At 44.4% G+C, this 26,260-nt stretch overlaps 1 protein-coding gene across 2 annotated transcripts in view; it reads right to left on the bottom strand.

Moving 5' to 3' along the window:
- Positions 1-1,305: 1,305 nt before the first annotated feature.
- The window catches only part of LOC144500626 (anion exchange protein 2-like), a 73,299-nt gene continuing 48,344 nt past the window's right edge, over positions 1,306-26,260 (bottom strand). For both annotated transcript variants that reach the window (XM_078223863.1, XM_078223864.1), the window contains 9 exons: positions 23,897-24,045; positions 22,637-22,831; positions 20,161-20,340; positions 17,932-18,021; positions 14,856-15,013; positions 11,831-12,084; positions 7,311-7,480; positions 5,433-5,606; positions 1,306-3,783 (listed from right to left, as the gene is read on the bottom strand). In XM_078223863.1, coding sequence (XP_078079989.1) covers positions 3,703-3,783; positions 5,433-5,606; positions 7,311-7,480; positions 11,831-12,084; positions 14,856-15,013; positions 17,932-18,021; positions 20,161-20,340; positions 22,637-22,831; positions 23,897-24,045 — 1,451 coding nt within the window. In that variant the 3' untranslated portion in view covers positions 1,306-3,702. The remainder of the gene's footprint in view (positions 3,784-5,432; positions 5,607-7,310; positions 7,481-11,830; positions 12,085-14,855; positions 15,014-17,931; positions 18,022-20,160; positions 20,341-22,636; positions 22,832-23,896; positions 24,046-26,260) is intronic.

Here is a 26,260-nt window from a genome sequence, read left to right as displayed (position 1 = left end):
CCTGGGTTCGAATCCCGGCTCGGGCCGCTGTCTGTGTGGAGTTTGCACATTCTCCTCGTGTCTGTGTGGGTTTCCTCCGGGTGCTCCGGTTTCCTCCCACAGTCCAAAGGTGTGCGGGCTAGGTTGATTGGCCATTCTAAATTGCCACTTAGTGTCCCGGGATCCATAGGTTAGAGGGGTTAGTGGGTAAATATGCAGGGATATGTGGATAGGGCCTGCGTGGGATTGTGGTTGGTGCAGACTCGATGGGCCGAATGGCCTCTTTCTGCACTGTAGGATTCTCTGATTCTATAATCCCACCCAGGCATTATCCCCATGTGTTTACTCTGCTAATCCCCCTGACACTAAGGGGCAATTTAGCAGGGCAAATCAACCTAACCCGCACATCTTTGGACTGTGGGAGGAAACCAGAGCACCCGGAGGAAACCCACGCAGACATGGGGGGAACATGCAAACTCCACACAGATAGTGACCCAAGGCCAGAATTGAACCCCGGTCTCTGGCGCTGTGAGGCAGCAGTGCTAACCACTGTGCCACCGTGCCACCCCTCGCCTGCTCCTATTCCCGTGGCAGGTGGTGTAAAATTCCTTAGTATCAGGCGGATTAGCAGTATAAATATGTGGGGTTAACGGGATAGGCCTGGGTGGGATTGCTCTCGGTGCAGGCTCGATGGGCCAAATGTAGGGATTCTATGATTTTATAAAAGTAGGTCGTTAACGTAGGGACGGCACAGTGGCACACTGGTTAGCACAATTAGGAATTGTTATATAAAGCCTCTTCTGCACCTCCCTTCTGTCAACTGAACCAAAACTGATGGACAGTTAAGCTTGCCCTTACAAGGTGATGTGGCTGAATCATCGGCAAGCACTGTCTGGTGATGAGGGGGAGACAATTGGAAAATAATTGATATAATTAAATAATTGATATAATGGGGCGGCATGGTGGCACAGTGGTTAGCACTGCTGCCTTACAGCGCCAGGGACCTGGGTTCAATTCTCGGCTTGGGTCACTGTCTGTGTGGAATTTGCACATCTGCCCCGTATCTACGTGGGTTTCCTCCGGGTGCTCCGGTTTCCTCCCACGGTCTAAAAGATGTGCTGGTTAGGGACATTGACTCGATCAGGTGCCGGAGTGTGGCGACTAGGGGAGTTTCACAGTAACTTCATTGCAGTGTTAATGTAAGCCTTGCTTGTGATTAATAAATAAAACTTTAACTTTTAAACTAACTGGAGGAACCTTTACTGTTTTCAGAGATTTTGGATTACTGGGGTTTTTCATGTTGGCAAAAAAAAAGGACAGTTCGAGATTGTTTAAACATATATAATCTTTATTTTTAAAAAAACGCAAACTGGAAAAAAAAGCACACCATTGTTTAATCGTATGATTATCAATTTATCATCAAGAAGTTGTCTTCATCTCCATCCCTTCATCTCTCACCATCACAGTATTTGAAACAAATGTTCACTTTGCAGTGTGATGGGGAGAATCCTTAACAGTATCATTTCAACAGTGCTTGTCTAAATGTTGACTGATTCTAAACTGAACTTTATAAAGAGTGATGGAACTAGGCTATGGTTTACATACAGTCCCAACAATGGGAATAATGAAATGGTCTCATTTGAGTCATGATACTGTTGTGTGGAGACATAGCTTTCCCTAATCAGAAACTTGTGATGAATCATTGAAACAGATTTGTTGAATGCATCAGTAGTTAAACGTGTCGGTAAGTATGCTACAAAATGTAAAAAAAAACACACACACAAAGGAATCAAGAGGCTCAACTGGATCTTGACTGAAGCAACTACATTTGTAAAAAGCATCTCACTTGAATAAAATATTTGATAGAGAAAATAAACTGCTTTCCTTTTGAGTGTAGCCATTTATTTAAAACATTATTCAGCATATATATATCTATATTCTGTTGAAGGAAGCCTTCTAAAGCATAACGGTTCCTTCTTCACATGGATCTAGGGACAAATCATTCACTAAACTATCCAGAACAATGCATGATACCAGAGAGACTAAGGGGAATTGGGGTTTTAACCCCCCCTCACCCCACCTCAACATGATGGACGGGAGAGAGTCAGCAACCTGACCCTAACCTGCCGTGAGCATACCCGATTCTGTTTTAATGGGAACAGGTTTGGAGGCATCTGAACAACCCATTATTATATGTAAATGAGGTTCTATTTCTGATATTTTGCAACAATTGAAACTTAACTCGTGAGGTTGGCTAGGTTTCCCAGTAATAGGAGCAGTTGCATCCAGCACCTGAGTGCTATTTATAGCACTGCTTGTGGGCCAAGGGAAACAAGAGTGTTTTCCTTCAGCCCCTCAGACAAATCATTTTGCCGTGTCAAGCTGCCACCTATCCTCCCTCAAAACCTGTATTATTTCCAGATCTTCTCCCTCCCTCCTGTTTGCCAATCTAACTATCCTTCACCACCCCCCCCCTCCCCCCATCCCCTCCCACCATCACAACCATCAACCTACAATATTTCCTGGACTCCCCTCTCCTCCTCCCCTCCCCCTCACCCCGAAGGTCAACTCTTTGCCCCAGTCCACCCATTCCCACACCAGCCTGTGATGTTCCCAGTTACCAGGATCTATATTTAATGGCCTCTGGGCGGTGGGTTTCCGCTGCTCACTTCTTTGGTGTCAATCTGACTGACCAAGTGGGAAATGAAGAAAGAAAATAATCAGGTCTTGCCATGAAATGCGGCAGAACTTCCGCATTCCTGACATTTGAGTTGCTCCACATCACTTCATCCTCTTCCCCTGTAACCACTCTGCAAACACTCCCTCCCCACCCCCCCACCCGCACCCCCACCCCCCCCACCCCCACACCCCCCCATCCTGTAAATATCCAGGTCTACAAAACTCTTTTAGGGTTTGCCATCATACACTCAGGCACTACCAATCCCAAAACTATAAATTTCATCTGATTTCTCCGAGGTCAAAATTGTAAAATAATTATGAACATAAATAACATTATTTTACAAGGTGTATTTGATTTCTCTGTGGAAACACGGTAACCCAAAATTTGCAACGAGGCGAATAATTCTGCATTTCGAACTTACCCTATAAAAGAATACGAGATTGTGTAAAAAAAAAACATGCTGCCGGATTTACAAATGCACATTGGAATGTAATGTAATTAGTTTGGGCATGATGTGAGAGCGGTGGTTCTTTAATATTGCCATCTGGAGATTTAATAACATTACTTGCAATGGAAATGGAATCAAAATGGGCAAAGGCATAATTAGATTGACTCAAATGGAGTCAGTAATGAATACTTAACATCCCATTTGTACCCTGGTCTTAATAGAGAAAATCCTGGGATCTCTGGACAAAGAGCATACGTATGTATGTTTCTTGGTAATTAGTCTCTTCAACTTCCTTCTTTTAAACATGGGGAAACCTAATCAAATTCCTGAATCCGGTTACCGTGGCCACAATGTGTTTTCATTTAGCCCCAACTAATTGTATTGTGTTTTGGTAATTGTACATTTCTAAAGCTAAAACTAAACTAAGCATTGCTTACATCATTATCGTATTAGACTAGAGTCGCTCATCCTCTCCTTTGGCTATTACACAGATTTTCATTAATTAATAAAGAGGAATAAGCCAGACAAAGGCGAATGTTTCTGTTGTCTCTTAAGCTGCATTGCAACGTTGTGTCCTGTATGGGTTCCGAGGGGCTTAGCTTGGCATTATTGTCTCATCATAAACATCCACTCCTTGCTTCTCCTCAAAGGTAGGTTCTGCTTTATCACCATCCAGCTTCAGAAAACAAATGAAAGTACTGTTACTTCACCAAGTTCCTGGACGGGCATTTCTCGCGGCAGCAGTGAGTCTAAACTCTTTTACTGAAAGCTCATTAGCGACTTGTTCCTTACATTCAGGAACAGCACGTGTGAATTTTGATGTGAGGAAATTATTGCCAAACCTTGATGCCATTCTAAACAACAAGCAAACACTGGTACTCTTAACAGTAAAAACAGAAGATGCTGGAAACACTCGGCAGGTCAGCCAACATCTCTGGAGAAATAGGAGACTTTCTATTGTTGAAGAGATAGCCTCCTGGAAGGAGCCTAATCGTCCCACTGGCCAATGAGCGGGGCGAACTGGTAGGATTGCGAGATAGGCAAAAAGAAATTGGGTTCATGCCCGATTTCTCACCTATCGCGATCGTACTGGGCCTGGATATCCAGGTAATGCAGGCAATCCAATGCAGACCTACTTCATAAAGAATGGACAAAAGTCACCCATCTCTTAGGACCATCACTCTGATTAGATGCGTTCATCACATAACTACCCATCTCCAATTCACCCCCCTTCTCCTCCCCCACTTTCTCACCCTCCAATCACTGGTGGACTAATATATCTATTCTCTTGGCAACTCACCTGCCCAGGCCAATCTCCATTACTTGATTAGATAATTTTTAAAAATTCAATCGTGGGACATGGGTGTTGCTGGCTAAACCAGCATTTATTTTGGTGAATTTCTGCTGTGCATCTTTTAGATAGCACACGATGCTGAGCGTTGGTGGTGGAGGGAATGGATTTTTGTGGATGTGGTGCCAACCAAGTGGGCTGCTTTGTCTGGAATGATGTCAAGCTTCTTGAGTGTTGTTGGAGCTGCATCCATCCAGGTAAGTTTTTTTAAAATTCATTTGTGGGACATGGGCGTCGCTGGCTGGCCAGCATTCATTGTCCATCCCTAGTTGCCCTTGGAGGGCAGTTTGGAGTCAACCACATTGCTGTGGCTCTGGAGCCACATGTGGGCCAGACCAGGTAAGGACAGCAGATTTCCTTCTCGAAAGGACATTCGTGAACCAGATAGGTTTTGTCCGACAATCGAAAATGGTTTCATGGTCATCAGTAGATTCTTAATTCCAGATATTTTTTATTGATTTCAAATTCCACCATCTGCAGTGGCCCTGGAACATTAGCTGAGCTTCTGGATTAATAGTCTAACGATAATACCACTAGGCCATCACCATCCCATGGGGAACGTTCCATCACTGTATTCCTGACTTGTTGCCTTGTAGATGATGGACAGGCTTCAGGGTGTCAGGAGATGAGTTACTCGCGCAGTATTCCTCTGACCTGCTCTGGTAGCCACTGTGTTTATGTGGCGAGTCCAGTCTAGTGTCAATATTTTTACATCAAACAAAAAGAGTGGTCAAAGATTTTTTTTAAACCGTTTTGAAGAATGCCCTGGTGATTTTTTCCTCCCTGTTTTGTAATGGTGTCCTGCACATTAACTTCCAATTCCTGAATACTCCAGGATATTACTGGCAATGCTATCTGTCTCCTTGAAAGCAAGTGCCAAACTTCTGTTTCTTTGGAGTTAGGCTCCGTAGGTTTATAACGTATCAGGGAAGAGTGGCTCAAAAGATTTCTTACTCGGGTATTAAGGTACTTACACTTTGCATCTCTACTTCTGAGAAGATCCTTTTGAGTCCAAACATCTTGAGAGGGACAGTGAGAATGAGCACGAAGGGGAAAGCCAAGGCTGCAATAGACTTATTGATCGCCCACAGGATTGCAATGCACAGAATCTGAATGAAGGTAAATAAGTGCATACGCCTGGTGCGGACCTAGATAACAAACATAGAAACATTGAAATGTAGTATCTGAGAATAATCCAAACGCTTCACCGTCAGTCCTGTGGACAAACATGAACGAAAGGGGAATATTTCATTGTGTTAAAGGCACAGTTACTGCAGATATTGGAATCTGAAAGTTTATTTATTAGTGTCGCAAGTAGGATCACATTAATCACATTAGGATTGAAGAGCTTGTCGTATGAGGAACGGTTGAGGACTCTGGGTCTGTACTTGTTGGAGTTTAGGAGGATGAGGGGGGATCTTATTGAAACTTACAGGATACTGCGAGGCCTGGATAGAGTGGATGTGGAGAGGGTGTTTCCACTAGTAGGAAAAACTAGAACCAGAGGGCACAACACCAGACTAAAGGGACAATCCTTTAAAACAGAGATGAGGAGAAATTTCTTCAGCCAAAGAGTGGTGAATCTGTGGAACTCTTTGCCACAGAAGGCTGTGGAGGCTAGGTCATGGAATGTCTTTAAGACAGAGATAGATAGGTTCTTGCATGATAAGGGGATCAGGGGTTATGGGGAAAAGGCAGGAGAATAGGGATGAGAAAAAAAATCAGCCATGACTGAATGGGCCGAGTGGCCTAATTCTGCTCCTATGTCTTTTGTTCTCAACACTGCAGTGAACCAGTGAATCCCCTAGTTGCCACATTCCGGTGCCTGTTCAGGTACACTGAGGAAGAATTTAGCATGGCCGATGCACCTAACCAAAACATCTTTTGGACTGTGGGAGGAAATCGGAGCACCCAGAGGAAACCCACGCAGACATGGGGAGAACATGCAGACTCCGCACAGACAGTGACCCAAGCTGGGAATCGAACCTGGGTCCCTGGCGCTGTGAGGCAGCAATGCTAACCATTGTGCTACAGTGCCGCCAGCATTTTCTGCTGACATTTCATTATGTCTTTTGCTCCTCAATTATGCCAGATTAAATTTGCCAATGACTTTGCTGATGACCTTGAAAGAAGATACAATATTCATTGGATCGTATTTTGTGGCCGATAATGTGACCAGCCATTCACTGTACTTGCCTTTGGACTTTCTCTGAGATTTTGTACCAAAATTTCCTCTAGTCAGAGAGAGTTTTCTGATCAAAACCCTGTTCAGGAGCTCTTGAGACCTGAGTGAGCAGGACAAGGAATTCTGCAGTTCTTCAATTATTCCTCAATCAATTGGTTAGAATATTTAGTTTGTGCCAACTCATTCACAAAAATTGAAATAAAGAGTGGGAAAGAAAGATGGAATTAGTAGAGAGAGAGAGAAATTGAGAATAATCAAAATCTGAAGGAATGAGTCTCCATACTTGTAAAAGTTATCAGATAGGTTGTTTGGCAGGTATTAGGACTTATCACATTGCTGAACCTTTACTGGAATATGCAAGTCCTAAGTATTTCTCAAGAGATTAGTGGATATCTTTCATGTAAGTACTGCAACATCACACTGTTCCATGTATTTCTAAGCTGTGAATCTTATTGAAATACCAGTATAGCTTCTGGAGAAGCACAGCAAATTGACCAGTTGTGTTTTCAACAACTTTGTGATTTTGGAGTTGAACTGTGCATTGGTTGCTATCCAATTTACACTTCAGCTATTAGTCTCACTGTTCCTTCTGTAGCAAAATCTCACCCATTGTAACTAATCACCTGCCTCTTCAGGTAGGTGATACTGTTTCAATGCAAGAACTTACTTTGCGGATATAGACACTGTCCGGGTGGTACTTAGGTGGAACCAGGAGTAGGAGGATACGATCGAATAGCTGAATTCCGTTCAAAGATGTCACTCCCATGTACAAAAAGATTCCAAACAGGACAGCGACTGGGATCATACGCAAAACCCTTCCAATCACAATAGACAAACCTGCAAAATTAAAACATTCAACAGATTGAGAGAGTGATCATTCAGATAGAATCACAAGCAAACTGTACTCTTGTTTGCTGAAATTGAATTTGCTGCCTCACAGAGCAAGGAACCTGGGTTCAATTTCAGCCTCGGGTGACTGAATGTGTGGAGTTTGCATATTTTCCCTGTGTCTGCGTGGGTTTCCTCTGGGTGCTCCGGTTTCCTCCCACAGTCCAAAAATGTGTGGGTTAGGTCAATTGGCCATGGTAAATTGCCCCTTATGTCAGGGGGATTATCAGGGTAGATACAGCGATGCAGTACTGAGATATTGCACTTTGGAAGGACAAACCAAAGAAGAACGTACAGGGTAAATGGTAGGACTCTGAAGAGTGCAGTTGAACAGAGGGATCTGGGAATACAGGTACAGAATTCCCTAAAAGTGACGTCACAGGTGGATAGGGTCGTAAAGAGTGCCTTTGGTACATTGGCCTTTATAAATCGGAGTATCGAGTATAAAAGTTGGAGTGTTATGGTAAGGTTATATAAGGCATTGGTGAGGCCGAGTTTGGAGTATTGTGTACAGTTTTGGTCACCGAGTTACAGGAATGATGTAAATAAGATTGAAAGAGTGCAGAGAAGGTTCACAAGGATGTTGCCGGGACTTGAGAAGCTGAGTTACAGAGAGAGATTGAATAGGTTGGGACTTTATTCCCTGGAGCGTAGAAGATTGAGGGGAGTTTTGATAGAGGTGTATAAGATTTTGATGGGTATAGATAGAGTGAATGCAAGCAGGCTTTTTCCGCTGAGGCTAGGGGAGAAAAAAACCAGAGGGCATGGGTTAAGGGTGAAAGGAGAAAAGTTTAAAGGGAATATTAGGGGGGGCTTCTTCACGCAGAGAGTGGTGGGAGTGTGGAATGAGCTGCCGGATAAAGTGGTAAATGCGGGGTCACTTTTAACATTTAAGAAAAACTTGGACGGGTTCATGGATGAGAGGGGTATGGAGGGATATGGTCCAAGTGCAGGTCAGTGGGACTAGGCATAAAATGGTTCAGCACAGACAAGAAGGGCCAAAAGGCCTGTTTCTGAGCTGTAATTTTCTATGGTCCTATAGGGTTACGGGGATATATTAAGGGCCTGGGGGAATTGTTGTTGATGCATGCTCAATGGGCTGAATGGCCTCCTTCTGCATTGTAGCAATTCCATGGGTGGGACTTTCCAGCGTTACTCACCCCAAGGCCGGAAAATTCACCCCGGGGTCAATGGATCTTTGTATGGTTCATGTCCTGCCAGCTACAATTCCCATGACGGGCGAGACGGTAAAATTCCTCCCTATGATTCTATACCAAAATGGTTCTGAGTGAGCTTGTCTCAGTGGGTTTCATTCTACCATTTAAGTAGAATTCCTTCAGTGGCTTCCTTCAAGTGAAATGTTAAATTAAAATCTCATTTTCCTTCCTGGTGTTTGAGGTCGTGTGGTGCTCAGGTTTGAGGACTTGAGCTCAAAATCCAGGCTGGCACAGCGATGCAGTACTGAGGGAGTGCTGCACTGTCAGAGGTGTTGCCTTTCAGGTCAGACATTAAACCAAGGTGTCACCTGCCCTTGGAGGTGAACATAAATGGTCTAATGGCACTATTCAAAAAACAGCAGGTGTATTCACCTGGTATCTTGGCCAATGTTCACCCTTCAGCCAACAGGACGAAAACACATTATTTGGTCATGATCACGTTGCTGTGTGTGGGAGCTTGCTGTGCGCCAATTGGTTGCTGTGCTTCCTACATTGTCTCAGTAGTTGCATTCTTCCATTTAAGTAGGAAAACCTTAGTACCAAGGGAATGCTGCCTGGCATCCTTGAAGTGGAATATTAATTACACTTCAAAAAAAAAACTCTGGCTGTAAGGCACTTGGGGCATCTTAAGGCTGTGAAAGGCACTATGGAAATGCAAGTCTTTCTGTCGATTGCATTATTTGAAAAAGAACATGGTGTTCCTCTGGTGCTCCAGGCTACATTTGTCCTGCACCCAACACGCCCATCATCTCCCTGCTGACTTTGGCACCATCAAGTGTACAAATTTTCTGCCACTTTCACCCACACAGTAACAGCTATTGCATGCCAAAGCAATTAATTGGTCATGAAGTGCTTAGAATGGCGCAATCTTTGAGAGATATGTTAAGGCACTTTTGTGATGCAAAATGTGCTACAGAACACAGCTAGCAGGGTCCCGAACTGCACCAGGAAAGAAAATCCTCTGCTTGCTCACAGGAAACCCCTGCCAAATGCAACAGTCCTTGAGTCAGAGTTAGCTGAAGTTTAATACACTAAGTTTCCAAAATCAGTTTGGTGGCACAGTGGTTAGCACTGCTGCCTCACAGCGCCAGGGACCCGGGTTCAATTCCGGCCTTGGGTGACTGTCTGTGTGAAGTTTGCACATTCTCCTCGTGTCTGCTCGGGTTTCCTCCGGGTTCTCCAGTTTCCTCCCACAGTCCACAGATGTGCAGGTTAGGTGGATTGGCCATGATAAATTGTCCCTTAGTGTCAGGGGGATTAGCAGGGTAAAAAAGTGGGGTTACTGGAATAGGACCTGGGTGGGATTGTTGTCGGTGCAGGCTTGATGGGCTGAATAGCTTCCTTCTGTACTGTTGGGATTCTATGATTCTAAACCTTTCTTGAATTGCATCTATAATGACACATTGAAACGTAGAAACTAGAAGCAGGAGTAGGCCATTCGGCCCTTCAGGCCTGCTCCGCCATTCATCATGATCATGGCTGATCATCGAATTCAATTTCCTGATCCCCCCTTCCTTCCATATCCCTTGATTCCTTTAGCCCCAAGAACTACATCTAATTTCTTCTTGAAATCAGACAACGTGTTGGCCTCAACTGCTTTCTGTGGTAGTGAATTCCACACATTCACCACCCTCTGGGTGAAGAAATTTCTCCTTACCTCAGTTCTAAAAGGTTTACCCTTTATCCTCAACTATGACCGACCTGTCCAGCAAGTGTTTGATGGGGGCAGGGTAGAGGGGGCTGGATTCCCCACCATCAGGAACATTCTTTCAGTATCTACCCTGTCTCACCCTGTTAGAATTTTATAAATTTCTATGAGATCCCCAGGTTATCAATGACCTTCCTTTTGTCATAAGGTCAGAAGTGGGGATATTCACTGATGACTGCACGATGTTCAGTGTCATTTGTGACTCCTCAGATACTGAAGCAGCCCATGTCCAAATGTAGCAAGACATGGATAATATCCAGGCTTGGGTTGACAAGTGGCAAGTAACATTCGCGCCACACAAGTGCTTGGCAATGACCATCTCCAACAAGAGAGGATCTAACCATCGCCTCTTTACATTCAATGGTGTTACCATTGCTGAATCCCCCACGATCAACATCCTGGCGGTTACCATTGACCAGAAACTGAACTGGACTAGCCACATAAATACTGTGGCTACCAGAGCAAGTCAGAGGCTAGGAATCCTGTGGTGAGTAACTCGCCTCCTGACTCCCCAAAGCCTATTGACCATCTACAAGACACAATCAGGAATGCAATGGAATATTCTCTACTTGTCCGGACAAGTGCAGCTCCAACAACACTCAAGGAGGTTGACACTATCCAAGACAAAGCAGCCCACTTGCGTTCCACAAACGTTCAATCACTCCACCACCGATGAACAGTGGCAGCCATGTGTACCATCTATAAGATGCACTGCAGGAACTCACCAAGGTTCCTTAGGCAGCAGCTTCCCAACCCACAATCACAATCATCTACAAGGACAAGAGCAGCAGATACCTAGAAACAGCACCACCTGGAGGTTTCCCTCCAAGTCTGAAGATGTGCAGGTTAGGTTGATTGGCCATGTTAAATCGACCCTAGTGTCTGGGGGACTTGCAGGGTAAATGCTTGGGGTTATGGGGTTAGGGGCTGGGTGGGATTGTGGTCAGTGCATACTCGATGGGCCGAATGGCCTCATTTTGTACTGTGGGGATTCTATGATCCTAAGTCACTCACCACCCTGACTTTGAAATATCTCACCGTTCCTTGACTGTCACTGGGTCAAAATCCTGGAATTCCCTCTCTAATAGCACTGTGGGTGTACCTACACTCGGGAACTGCAGCAGTTTAAGAAGGCAGCTCGCCACCACTTTCTGAAGGGCAACTAGGGATGGGCAATAAATACTGGTCTTGCCGATGAGGCCCATGTCCCATAAAATAAATAAAGAACTGAGAATGCACCAAGTGTCCGTTAGCCTTGAATACAACTTACTCAAGAATGTGCCTGTGTGAGAGGCTTACCACACTCAATCCTTTTCCTAAAGTATATCCTTTACTGGAGTACCAGATGTGCAGCCCTTGTCCATCCTCACTCACCTACTAGAATAGCAACAACTAATCCAGTTATTCTCTGTTCCTTTACTTCTTGAATCTGGGGCTTGTCTCCTGGTGCAACAGATTTGCTCATCACAGTCAGGGCATTGCAATGGGTGACGGTCCTCACAGTTGTAGCACTAAGCCAAGGCACTCCAAAAAGGGCGCTAATTCCACCCATTACCACAATCAACAGCAAGTCCACATGGAATCCAGAACCTTTCACCATCTTCCGGTCTGCTTTACTGACAATAAGTCTGAAAGAGACAAAAAACAGGTTAGACTACTAACAGTTGCACTTTAATAGCAATTTGAGGTCGTTATTCCTTTTTAAAAATTCAATCGTGGGACATGGGCCTCGTCGGCAAGACCAGCATTTATTGCCCATCCCTAGTTGCCCTTCAGAAGGTGGTGGTGAGCCGCCTTCTTGAACTGCTGCAGTCCCTGAGATGTCGGTACACCCATAGTGCCGTTAGGGAGGGAATTCCAGGATTCTGACCCAGAGACAGTGAAGGAACGATGACATATTTCAAAGTCAGGGTGGTAAGTGACGTGGAGGGGATTTTCACAGTAACTTCATTGCAGTGTTAATGTAAGCCTACTTGTGACTAATAAATAAACTTTACTTTTTTTCTTGAAATGCTGCAGTTCACGTGTGGTGGGTTGACCCACAATGCCGTTAGGGAAAGAATTCCAGGATTTTGACCCAGCGACTACGAAGGAACGGCGATATATTTCCAAGTCAGGATGGTGAGTGGTTTGGAGGGGAACTTGCAGGTGGTGGTGTTCCCATGTATCTGCTGCCCTTGTCCTTCTGGATGGAAGTGGTCATGGGTTTGGAAAGTGCTGTCTAAGGATCTTTGGTGAATTTCACTCATAAGTTTCATTATAGAGACATTAACAGAGAAAATCATTCCAAAATGGTTACCTTTTGTCTATGGGCTGGGAACAAATTGGACCCTGAACCAAAAGAAGGAGGTAGTAGGAAGGGTGATCAAAACTTAGTCGAATGAGTTGGTTTTACAGAGGTCATTAGAGGAGGAGAAGAAGGTGAAGGGATGGAAGGGTTTAGGGAGGGAATTCCAGACTGAGGGTCCTAGATGGTCATGGCCACCAATAGCAGCATGAAGAGAAGCAGAATATACAAAAGACTTGAGTCAAATGAACGGACTTCTGAGGCGGATGGTTATGAGGCTCTGGGAGTCTACAGAGATGTAAATATACAGGGACTTGAAGGAAATTAAACACAAGGGTACAGATCTTAAAGTTGAATTTGTGGCGTTGGAAGCCAATGTTGGTTGGTAATGACTGGGTGATAAGCTGATGGACAATAGGATGCGAGCAGAAGAGTTTTGGATGAGCGAAAGGTGATGGGAGGCCGGCCAGGCAAGCGTTGGAATAATTGAGTGCAGAGGTAACAGGCATAGAGGAAAGAATGTAAATCGGATAAGTGACAGGAGATTTTTCACTGGTTCCAAACATGATTAAAGTTAACAATAAATAAAATAAGTAGCGCCCGATGAATTATACCTTTGTAGTTTCTTTTTGGCTTGCCGTGTTTAGTTAAAGTTTATTTATTAGTGTCACAGGTAGCCCACAAACAATTCCGTTCTTTGTAGTGTATATAAATTACTTGGAAGAAAATGTAGCTGGTCCGATTAGCAAGTTTGCGGATGATACTAAGATTGCTGGAGTTGCGGATAGTGATGAAGATTGTCAGAGAATACAGAAGGATGTAGATAGGCTGGAAAATTGGGCAGAGAAATAGCAGATGGAATTTAATCCGGACAAATGTGAGGTGATGCATTTTGGTAGATCCAATTCAGGTGGGAGCTACAAAATAAATGGCAAAACCATCAGGAGCATAGCCACACAGAGAGATCTGGGAGTACAGGTCCGTAGATCCTTAAAAGTGGCAGCACAAGTGGAAAAGATGTTGAAGAAAGTGTATGGAATGCTTGCCTTCATCGGCCGGGGCATCGAGTATAAAAGTTAGCAAATTATGTTACAGTTATATAAAACGTTGGTTAGGCCACATTTCGAATACTGTGTCCAAATCTGGTTGTCACACCGCCAGAAAAACATGGAGGCTTTGGAGGGAGAATACAGAAAAGATTTACCAGGATGTATGGGCAGTATGGAGGATATTAGTTATGAGGAGAGGTTGAATAAATTGGGATTGTTCTCCCTGGAAAGACGGACACTGAGGGGCAACCTGATAAAATTTTATAAAATTATGAGGGGCATAGATTGGATGAACAGTTGGAAACTTTTTCCCAGGGCAGAAATGACAATTACAAGGGGTCACAAGTTCAAGGTAAGGAGGGGAAAGGTTCAGTAGCGATGTGCGGGGAAAGTTTTTTACACAGAGGGTGGTGGGCTTAGAATGCACTGTTAAGTGAGATGGTTGAGGCAGACACATTAGTGACATTTAAGACTTATCTGGATATACACATAAACCGGCAGGGAATAGAGGGATACAGGTGGTTGGTCTAGATAGGACAACGTGATCGGCACAGGCTTGGTGGGTTGAAGGGCCTGTTCCTGTGCTGTACTGTTCTTTGTTCTAGGCTTGCATTAATACTGCAATGAAATTACTGTGAAAATCCCCTAGTCGCCACACTCCGGCGCCTGTTTGGGTACACTGAGGGAGAATTTTAGTATGGCCAGTGCACCTAACCAGCACATCTTTTGGACTGTGGGAGGAAACCGGAGCAGCTGGAGGAAAGCCATGCAGGCACAGGGAGAACGTGCAGACTCTGCACAGTGAGCCTAGCTGGGAATCAAAGCCGGGTCCCTGGCGCTGTGAGGCAGCAGTGCTAACCACTGTGCCACCGTGCCCTTAGTCATGCAGGTAGTGAAGAGGATAGCCAGACCTCAGGGCTTAGGAAACAATCCTTTCAGCACCAAGGCACTTGAAGGAAAAATACATATAGTGGATGATGCCATTTCCCATCCTGGCTTTCACCCTCAAAGGATGTTGTTCCTTGTAGAATTTTAGAGCCGTATTTGCCTTCAAAGTGCTTACGTTGTGATTTGAGACTCCATAAAGACAAGAATGAAAACCAAAATGGCTGGAACAACTGAGACAGCCATCATCCAATAGGGGAACTCATGAAGAGGGTGGATCATCCATTTTCTATCTTGGGGTCTTGTTACCTGAAGACCATCTGGAACAAAGAGTTTCTGCAATGAAAAGAATTAAATGGAGTAAAATAGCTTTGCAAAATAAAGACACATACAAATAATAATTAATTGCAGCTCGGTTTTAATTTTAGTCAGTTGGCTTATGCAAAAACTAACATCCGGTTTAAGAGATTCAGCCAAATTACTGATGAGTCCACGCAAATACATCTTCTCATGAAATGACCTGAACCATAGAATCCCTACGGTGCAGAAAGAAGCCATTCAGCCCATTGAGTCTGCTCCAACTCTCTGAAATATCATCTTACCCTGTCACACCCTTCCTCCCCCCCCCCCCCCCCCCCCCCCACCCCTATGGAGCTTTCCGACATTTATCTAATGTCAGGGCGTTTGGGCAAAGTTTGGTCAGAATCAAACCTGGAGATTTCTCATTTGTATACCGTACTGCACGCAACCAACCAAGAACACACAACTAGGCAACATGGAATATAAAAACAAAATACTGCAGAAAATTCTGAAGCTACTCAGCAGATCGGTGGAGACAGTACAGAATTAAGGTTTCAGATTAACGACCTTCCCTCAGAACTGGAAGAAATGAGAGATGTAACAGATTTTAAACAAGGCTAGAGGTAAGGAAAGCAGGTGGGGTTGTGGGGGGAGGGGAAGGAAAGGGGGGGTGGGGGGGAAGTGGAGTGGGATACAGAAGGGAAGATCTGTAATGGGATGGAATCCTGAGATTAAATGACAACAGGGATGATGATTAAAGGCAAAAGGAGATAGTATTGGAACAGGTAAAGAAACTGTGGGTGGCACGGTGGCACAATGGTTAGCACTGCTGCCTCACAGTGCCAGGGGCCCGGGTTTAATTTTGGCCTCGGTCATTGTTTCTGTGGAGTTTGCACATTCTTCCTGTGTCCGTGTGGGTTTCCTCCGGGTGCCCTGGTTTCCTCCCACAGTCCAAAGGTATGTGGGTTAGATGAATTCGCCATGCTAAATTGCCCCGAATCATAGGGGAACTAGCAGGGTAAATATGTGAGGTTATGGGGATAGGGCCTGGGTGGGATTGTTATCAGTGCTGACTCAGTGGTCCTAATGGCCTCCTTCTGCACTGTAGGGATTCTATGATTCTGAAGTACAGGGTGGAATTCTCTCATCTTGATACCAAGTCCTATGGGGGCAATTGGGGGGGGGGGGGGGGGTGGGGCTGTTGCTGGGAGGGGATGGGAATGTGGAATGTTTTCCACTGTCCCGGCCAACGGAAAAAAAAAGTCAAATCTTCAGGCTCTGACCTCATTAATTATGCACTCAGGGATTGAGTGCCATTTCCATGTTGGGGCAGGCTTGATGGCACATACTCTGCTGACCTATCCGGGCGCCATCTTGGAAAGGCGCCCAGCAACACTGGCCCACTAATGAAGAAAGAAGGTGCACCTCCTGAAAATGAAAATGGATTTCCCAGGAAAACTCTGAGGCTGGAAGATGGACCTCCTCCACCTGCAGATGCCCCCTCCACCCACTGCTGTGGCGCGCCAGGGCCCAGGGTTGACAACAGCCTCCATCCTGCGCCCCAGAGGTAGCCCTAGACATTATTCAAGTGAGTCCTGACATCTGTTTTCCAAATGTGTTTTGCACCAGCATGTTTATCTCGCTGGTGCCACGGAGAATCGGGCATGGGTGATCAGATCTTCATCTGTGGAATGAAAATGAGTTTCATGCCAGTCTACAGCGGGTTTTCCCGACCTGCCATGGCGGGCACCAGCAAAAAATCCCATGGGAAATTCATGCTGGTGTAAAGCCATTTTTTGGGCCTCCTATCATAGAATCATACAGTGCAGAAGTAGGCCATTCGGCCCATCGAGTCTGCACCGACCACAATCCAACCCAGGCCTTATCCCCATAACCCCATGCATTTACCCAAGCTAGTCCCCCTGACACTAAGGGGAAATTCAGCATGGCCAATCAACCTAACCAGCACATCTTTCAGACTGTGGGAGGAAACCAGAGCACCCGAAGGAAACCCACGCAGACAAGGGGAGAATGTGCAAACTCCGCACAGCAAGTGACCCAAGCCGGGAACTGAACCCAGGTCCCTGGCGCTGTGAGGCAGCAGTGCTAACAATTGTGCCACCGTGCCGAATTCAAACTCTCACCTTTACCCACCCCCATGTTTGCCATTGCACCTGCTGACAGGGGCTTAGGAGAATTCTGCCCATAGGATCTGGAGTACCAAGAAATAATAGGGATAGAAATGATCTGAAATAGTTGACCTTTGTGTTGTGTCCAGAAAGCTGTAAAATGCCATCCACCCTGTTGCATACTCATTCCCCCATCCCTGCACATTCCCTGCCTCCGTATTGGCTTAAAACATGTTACATCTGTCATATTTTCCAGCTCCAACCTGAAACAATGGGTGTAATTTTCTGCTCCCGTCCTGCTGCAGGACCGAAAATTTGGGCCCAAAGTCAACAGGTCTAATGCCGAGCCATCAAAATTTCAGTCCCACTTGTAATGATTCCCATGGTGGATGGGATTGGAAAATCCCATCCATTAATTCTGTATCTCTTTCCACTAAACCAGCTGAGCTTTTCCAGCATTTTTTTTGCTCCTGTCATAGAGCACCCGTTAGTTCAGTGAGGATTATTTTACATTTAGAGCATTCAAATTTGAAGGTATTTCACATCCTGTGGCAGGAACACCAGCTAACTGTAGTAAACTTACCCTTCCCAATTCCATTAATAAGCCAGTATATCTGATCACTCGCCAGTAACAACATGGAGTGCTACCTCTTATCTGGAAGAGGATTACTGAGCTCACCACAGACGCTAGTTCAGTTTCAATCTCCCATTGTCAGACATGTCATCTGGGAGCTAACTTGACACTAAAATATTTTTACCTGCCCTACCAAGGAAGAAAGAGAGTCATTATTGATGAGGTAGTGATCAGTGAGCGACCGTACTAACCTGTGTGTAGGTGTCTTTGATGAAGAAATCTATCAGCACCATGACAAGAATGGCAATGGGAACACCAAAGTCACCAATTATGCGACGGAGCTAAAAGGGGAAAAAGAGAGAACTTTCATTGTAAGGTTCACTTCAGATGATCAAAAGCCTAGCTAAGCATACAGTTATCCAGGTGGAATAATAACTGCTTTCACTGCGAGTGGGAGATTTCTCAGTGAAAGCTTTCTCAACGCGTTGTTATGGGAGGTGCTTGTTGAATAGGAAGAGTTCTTTATGCGCTGTTGCAGAAGGTGTAATGGTGGTCGGTGTTGTAATATGCCTTTGAGGAATATCAGCATGACATCACCATAAGGGAAGTGTGTCTTCTGGTCCTATCTTAGTTTCATTTTTACTTTGAGCAGAGCACACACACACACACACAGCTCTGATGTCTTCAAGATTTATACCTCTGTACAACTGTTCTCATGTGCCTAATCCTAATAATTGAACCCGCATGTGTTAACCCATGAGTGATTAGTGCCCATATAATTATAATAACACAACATGGTCATCAGTGGTGGTCAAACAGCCTGGCAGCAAGATTAAGCACAGGTACAACATGGTGAACAGCCTTTGATCAAGCTACATGGCATTGAGAAGAATCTCAATGTTTTCGTCAAACCATGTTGAAGTTGCTGCCTCGGAGCATATGCAGCGGATGGCTGCAAAGGGAAGCCTTGTCGACATCAGAGCTGTGTGTGTGTGTGTTCTGCTCAAGGCAAAAGTGAAGCTAAGACTGGATCAACTCACACACTTTTCTTCTAGTGGTGCCATGCTGATATTGTTTAAAAGCACATTACAACAGTGGGTGGGGACGGCCACAGAATGAGACAGGTCTTAATTCATTGCAGGATAGATTTACGATGTAACAGAGTTCTCTTCCCTTGCTACTGGAGCACATGATTCATCCAATACACATGAGTCAAATCCATGACTGAGAGGATATAAAGCATTCATTAAATGCAATTACTACTAATCCATCCTGAAACTATAGTGTACATAGACAAGCATTTCTGATTTGAGTGTCAGCCCTGGCTCAGTTGGTAATTTTCTCACTCTGAATCACATGGGTTTGAGCCCCACTCTCGGACTTGAGCATAAAAATCAAGGCTGACACAGGGAGAGTGCTGCACTGATTGGAGGTGTTGTCTACTGGACGAGATGCTAAACCATGGCTCCATTTGTCTGCTCGGGTGGATGTACAAGATCCTATTCGGAAGGAGAGCAGGGGAGATGTAATAACCCACATGACTTGCATGGGGAATCACTGATTTACCTCACTGTTGGACTCATTGAATACAAACTCCCTGGGGATTGGTAATTAACTCATGAGGTGGAGCTCATATATGAAGCCCTGTATAAAGCAAGCCCCTGAGTGAGTCCATTATTGTATTATTCTGGTTGGGACCTGTTTGTGTTCCTCACAGGCTTATGGTTTGCTTTACTTTATTTTGTGCAATAAAGCACTGTTCCTTTACAGCTGACTCCTGGAGTTATTATAGGAGATACTCTGTTTTCTGGCCATTATATATCCCTCAATCAACATACAAAAGTAGATTATTTTGTCATTATCACATTGCTGTTTGTGGGTGTTTACAGTTCACTCTCTCTCTCTTTCTACCTGGAATGGGTATTGTCCAAATTGGGTCTGATGGGACACTAATAAAATGCACATTGTCTAATTCAATTCGTGTAATGCAGGAGCCAGAAAAAACAGTCTGAGTTAGGTCAAAGAGGCTTTTAGAGCATCAGACTGGATTGGGGAGCCCTATAAAACTGTTCAAGTCAGGAGGGTTTGGAGAATCTGCCCTGGATTGGAGAGTCAGGTTGGCTCAGTGGAGCCTGCAAGTTCATATGGGTTTGAAGAATTGAGTTTATATGGGAGGTCTGGAGATTTGAATTGGGTGACATTGCCAGAAGAGATTAATCAGGCCTAGAAGCTTGGGGGAAGTCGCATCGATTGCATGTGAGGTACTAAAGAAAGTAACATATATGAAAGATTTGTTGGTTTGTCTGATCAAAAAGATAACTTTTATATGCATTTTAATTTAGGAAGACATGATTTGTCGAGTTTATCTGATTGTGCAGACAGACCTTGACCATGTAGATGGAGTTGACTGCAAGCATATTCCTCAGAAACTTATATTCAAGTGCAATTGCGGAAAGTTAATTTTTAGTAGTGTTACTTACAGTTCCTGGAAAGAATTGACTGGTTTTCAGTTTTCTTAAGGAAAAGGCAATGGAGAAGGTTCCGAACATGAGAACGAGAGAGAGCAGTGCAGTGTTGGGCTGCGGATCTTTCGTATCATTTGCGATCGTGCCATTCACTGTTTCATTGTAAGCAGCAAGCAAGGGATGTGCCTTAAAAATCTGTTTAAAAAAGCACAGCACTGAGTGAAGAAAAATGTTTTCCATTAAATGTACTTTTTTAAAAAATGGAAACAAAGACAGCTTTCCAATATTTTTTCGAACCAACTTTTAGGGAAGAGAATGTGTGAGCCAATCAGCAGGAGAATGCTGATAATTATTGCAACTTACCATTTCATTTCTTCAACTGTGAGCCTGTGCTGACATTAATAGAGACAATCAAAAACCCCCAAGTATTAACTGGAGAATTCTTCAATCCCCACATGGTCTATGTTCGATATCCCATGTAGGAGATATCCCATGTAGGACAAGACTGAAGTCAAGTGCATCCATGAAAGAATCACTGAAGCCCTACAGTGCAGAAGGAGGCCATTCTGCCCATCGAGTCTGCACCGACCACAATCCCACCCAGGCCCTATTCCCATAACCTGACCCATTTACCCTGCTAATCCCCCCTGACACTAGGGTCAATTTACCATGGCCAATCGACCTAACCCACACATCTTTAGAAAGAGAAAAGATTGACCAAATAGTTCCATTATCAAACATCTTCTGCCAAACTTCTAATGCCCAATCCATTTGAAAAGGTGAAAATTGTTCGATTTGGTGTATAATCTTCAGTAATTAGAAACCAAGTCCCATTTTTAATGCTGGGTGGATGGATGGATGGAGTAAGGTGACAAAATATCACGACCTTGGTGACAGAGAACTCTGGAAAAACTCAGCCGCCATGATTCTCCGACCTTGTCTGCAGCTGGGGTTCTCCAGTCCCGCTGCGGTGAATGGAGATTTGGCTGAGTACCAAATTCTCCGTTCTTGCTGATAGCCGGAATGAACGAGATCAGAGAAGGCTGAGGGGGGACCTGATTGAGGTGTACGAAATTATGAGGGACATATATAGGGTAGCTGGGGAGAAATTTAGTAGAGGGGTCAATACCAAGTGGTATAGATTTGAGGTAAGGGGCAGGAGATTTAGAGGAGATTGAGGAAAACCTTTTTCACCCAGAGGGTGGTGGGAATCTGGAACTTACTGTGTGAAAGGGTGGTAGAGGTGGGAACCCTCATAACATTTAAGACGCATTTAGATGAGCACTTGAAAACCATAGCATGTAAGGCTACGGACCACAAGTTGGAAGATAGGATTAGAATAACTAGGTGCTTGATGGCTGGCACAGACACGATGGGCTGAAAGGCCTCTTTCTGTACTGTAAAACTCCATGACCAGAATCTTATCACTGTTCATGTCAACGGGATTTTCCCATCCCGCCGCAGTGAACGGAGATTTGGCTGGGTGCCAAATTCTCCAACCTCTCTGCAGTGGGAGCATGGCATGAACAGCGGGTAAGATTGCACCCACTGATTCTGAGTATTTTTCAATTATTGTCATTTTCGTTCCATTTTTGTTCATATTTTTATTCTTCATGTATTTATTGTTATTAAAATTGCTCGATTTCAGTTCCTTGCAGCTATCTCCGTTAATGATAGCAAGCCAGTTATGATTTCACATCCCCCAAGAATCATAAATCATTCCCAAGCAGGTTTGCCACCTCAGTCAATCTCCTGATCATTGTTCAACCTCCTCTCTATAAACTACCTTGGAATATTGACACATGAGCTATTGTTGGATTTGTTGCTATCAATAGTAAAACTGCAAAAATGAATCCAATCTACTGCACATGGCTGGCTTTTCCATTTAAATACAGTCTCATATCTGTGACAAAAGTCTGTTTGGACTCTAACATAACCACCAACCTAACACACACGCTCTTTGCTAGATTTCCTCCCATGCATTCTATTAATGTCCCTCTCACTGAGTCTCTGCTGGTGTCACTCCAATATACAGTCTGCCTAAATCATTCTCACACACTCCGGTGACTCAGGTAATTAATTTTAATAGAATCATAGAATCCCTATAGTGCAGAAGGAGTCCCTTCAGTCCAACAGGCCTGCACCAACAACATCCGCATCTCTGTAACCCCACGTATTTACCCTGCTAATCCCCCTGTCACTAAGGGGCAATCCACCTAACCTGCACATCTTTGGAGTGTGGGAGGAAACCGGAGCACCCGGAGGAAACTCACACTGATACGGGGAGAATGTGCAAACTCCACACAGACAGTCACTCGAGGCTGGAATTGAACCCAGGTCCCTGGTGCTGTGAGGCAGCAGTGCTAGCCACCGTGCCGCCCACAGGTTTTCTGCTATGGTTTTACTCTCAGCCTCCCTCTTTGTTCTTACTGTCAAGACTCACTTACTCAGTTAGCTTCCACCTTACATGGTTTAATGTGTCGACACATACCTTGAACAGCTTGTTGAAGGTCTCATAGATGAAAATGAGGGAGATTAAGATGGAGAAAATCTCCTGCGTGAATCGGGAAATGAACCGAACCAAGAAGCTGCCTTCAAAGGCAACGAGAAGGATGACGATGATAATCAACCAGAATCCGATCCAAATCCGGCCAGTGAGGTAATTGAAGTTCCAGCTTTTACTGAACTAGAAGAGAGGGGTTTAGAGTTTATGATTTCAAACTAATACATTTAGTATTTAAGAGCAATAACTGTTCATAACACAGGAACTTGGTGATTAAGCATCACTCAGTGTAACGCAGAAACTGTCTAAGAGAAGTACCTTACTAGTACCATTCGGTCAGTTTATAAATTACTGTAAGCTGTACACACCAGCTGGCTGGAACCATCTGTACATTTACCCAGCCAGCAATGCCCACAACCCATGAATGACTTAAAAAAATATATATGATGGGGATATGATACTTAAGCTATTACTGCACAACCGGAGCTTGATGTGAATAGTGCAACATCATATGACACGTAACCTGTATCTATTGCACCATGTCGGGAGTTCCAAGTATGTACACATCCACAGTGTCCAATCATGTGGTTCCGAATAAGGCTCAAAGGACAATGTTAACAGTTGGAGTGTCTAAAATATCCATTCCTGGATTGTGCATGCAGACACAATACAGAGAAAATGGTACCTTTGCATTCTATCTTCAGTGCCAAAGGGAATATTTTATTTTGTCCATTTCCATTTCCAATACTGTCAAACTACTTAAGCATTTTAAGCACTTAAGCATTATCGAATTGAGTCCGTTTGTAAATACTTAATTTGCAAGGTTGGCCAGCACATGGTGCACAATCTGGTATCATAGAATCCCTACAGAGGCCATTCAGCCTATTGAGCCTGCACCAACAACAATCCCACCCAAGGCCTTTCCCTGACGTATTTACTTTGCTAATTCCCCTAACACTAAGGGGCAATTTAGCATGGCCAATCAACCTAACTAGCACATCCTAGGAGTGTGGGAGGAAACCAGAGCACCCGGAGGAAGCCCGCGCAGACACGCGGAGAATGTGCAAACTCCACACGGACAGTGACCCGAGGCCGGAATTGAACTCAGGTCGCTGGCACTGTGAGGCAACAGTGTGAAACATCGTGTCACCGTGTGCTGCCATTGTGGTTCAGTATAACTGCAGCATTTTTACAAATCAGTGGGAAATTGAGGCCTAAATTGCTGGCAAGAAAAGTCTAGAGACTTACACTATAATAAGCTTCTTCAAACACTAAGAGAGGACCTGAAAAACCCAATACGAGAAGGGGTTGTGCGCCAATTAGACAGAAGATAACTCCTTGAATCGCCGTTGAAATAATCAGCTCAGAAACACCCATCCAACCCTCTGTCTTCTCACCTGGACACAAAAGTGACAGTAGTTAGGCACAGCCAGGCTGAAAGGATGGAAATACAGTTAGAATTACATGGCAGGGAGTCAACAGGAGTGTTTGACGTCAATATTAGACAGAGCTGAATTAAATACCTTTGCTGTATTTGATGCTGTGATGCATTTTGGTAGAGCTAACGTAGGGGGGAGCTATACGATAAATGGCAGAACCATAAAGGGTGTAGATACGCAGAGGGACCTGGGTGTGCAAGTCCACAGATCCTTGAAGGTGACGTCACAGGTGGAGAAGGTGGTGAAGAAGGCATATGGCATGCTTGCCTTTATAGGACGGGGCATAGAGTATAAAAGTTGGGGTCTGATGTTGCAGATGTATAGAACGTTGGTTCGGCCGCATTTGGAATACTGCACCCAGTTCAGGTTGCCACACTACCAGAAGGACGTGGAGGCTTTAGAGAGAGAGCAGAGGAGGTTTACCAGGATGTTGCCTGGTACAGAGGGGCTTAGTTATGAGGAGAGATTGGGTAAACTGGGGTTGTTCTCACAGGAAAGACGGAGGATGAGGGGAGACCTAATAGAGGTGTATAAAATTATGAAAGGCATAGATAGGGTGAACGGTGGGAAGCTTTTTCCCAGGTCGGTGGCGACGTTCACGAGGGGTCATAGGTTCAAGGTGAAGGGGGGGAGGTTTAACACGGATATCAGAAGGACGTATTTTACACAGAGGGTGGTGGGGGCCTGGAATGCACTGCCAGGCAAGGTGGTTGAGGCGGACACACTGGGAACGTTTAAGACTTATCTAGATAGCCACATGAACGGAGTGGGAATGGAGGGATACAAAAGAATGGTCTAGTTTGGACCAGGGAGCGGCGTGGGCTTGGAGGGCCGAAGGGCCTGTTCCTGTGCTGTATTGTTCTTTGTTCTTTGTTCTGTATAGGTGCAATACATTCATCCTATTCAGATAAAGTGTGGGAAGCATCTTGCTTTTTTTAACTAGAAAGTTGATCGCGTTCACATTTTAGTTGATAGGTCTAACTTTAGCATCTTTTATCATAAATCAATTAACCGGAATAAATAATTAATGAAATCCAAAGACGCCAGTTCAAGAATGAAAGCTAAGGGTTAACACTACTTCATGAGGGTCTGTGTCTCTGGTGGATGTTCTTAGGTTCCATATATCACTTCAAACTGTGATAGTTTCTAGTTGTGTGCTTTTTAAAATTGGGAAACCAAGGTAAAAGGCTAAAATCCATAATGCAGGGAACCACCAACATGGATAAAAAAGTCAAGTGAAGGCTTGGTAAATTAAGAAGCATCGAGCGGCACGGTCGCACAGTGGTTAGCACTGCTGCATCACAGCACTAGGCACCCGGGTTCAATTCTAGCCTTGGGTGCCTGTCTGCGTGGTGTTTGCATGGTCTCCCCGTGCCTGCGTGGGTTTCCTCCGGGTGCTCTGGTTTCCTCCCACAGCCCAAAGATGTCCAGGTTGGGTGGATTAGCCAGGCTAAAATTGCTCCTTAGTATGCAAGCATTTGTAGGTTAGATGGATTAGCCATGGTAAATGTATGGGGGAGGGGAGGATTTTGGGCCTGGGTAGGATGCTCTTTTGGAGAGTTGGTGCAGACACGATGGGCTGAATGGCCTTCTTCTGCACTCTAGGGATTCTATGGTTCTATAAAAAAAGCAGAAATTTGATTGTGTCAAGCTTGTAAAAAACAAGTCCAAGAGGGTAGAGGCTAAAGGTAAAGGAAGGATAGCTTATCACATCTGCCTTTTCAAGACCTGGAATGTGAGATGGGACATTAGATGAAGCTCCACAGATATAGGAGTCGGATTCAAGTCCTTATCAGACTTGAACGATATAAAAAGTTGGGACTTGTTGAGGGGAAAGTGTTTGGTGAAAGAAAAGACAAAATCAAGCTTCTTAGAGGAATAAGGTGAGGTTGTGAGATTTGAGATCAGAGTTATTCTATTTAGGTGTAGCCTAAAGTGAATGTAGCCTCACTTTGCAATGAGAGAGTTATTTTACTATTTGGAGATATTTAATGATACTTAATATTGCATTCTATTCTGCTTTGTGTATATATGTTATCGTTACTCAATCCATTATCATTAAAGGAGTTATCAGCTGAATACATCATCACCAGATGCTTTAGGTACAGCACTTTCTATTAAAAACATTACTTCCATGACCTGTTTTTTGAATTCCCGAGAGGATGAAAAATAA

Source organism: Mustelus asterias, chromosome 11, assembly GCF_964213995.1.
Source record: "Mustelus asterias chromosome 11, sMusAst1.hap1.1, whole genome shotgun sequence".
Lineage (NCBI taxonomy): Eukaryota > Metazoa > Chordata > Chondrichthyes > Carcharhiniformes > Triakidae > Mustelus > Mustelus asterias.
This window is presented reverse-complemented; position numbering and strand designations above follow the sequence as displayed.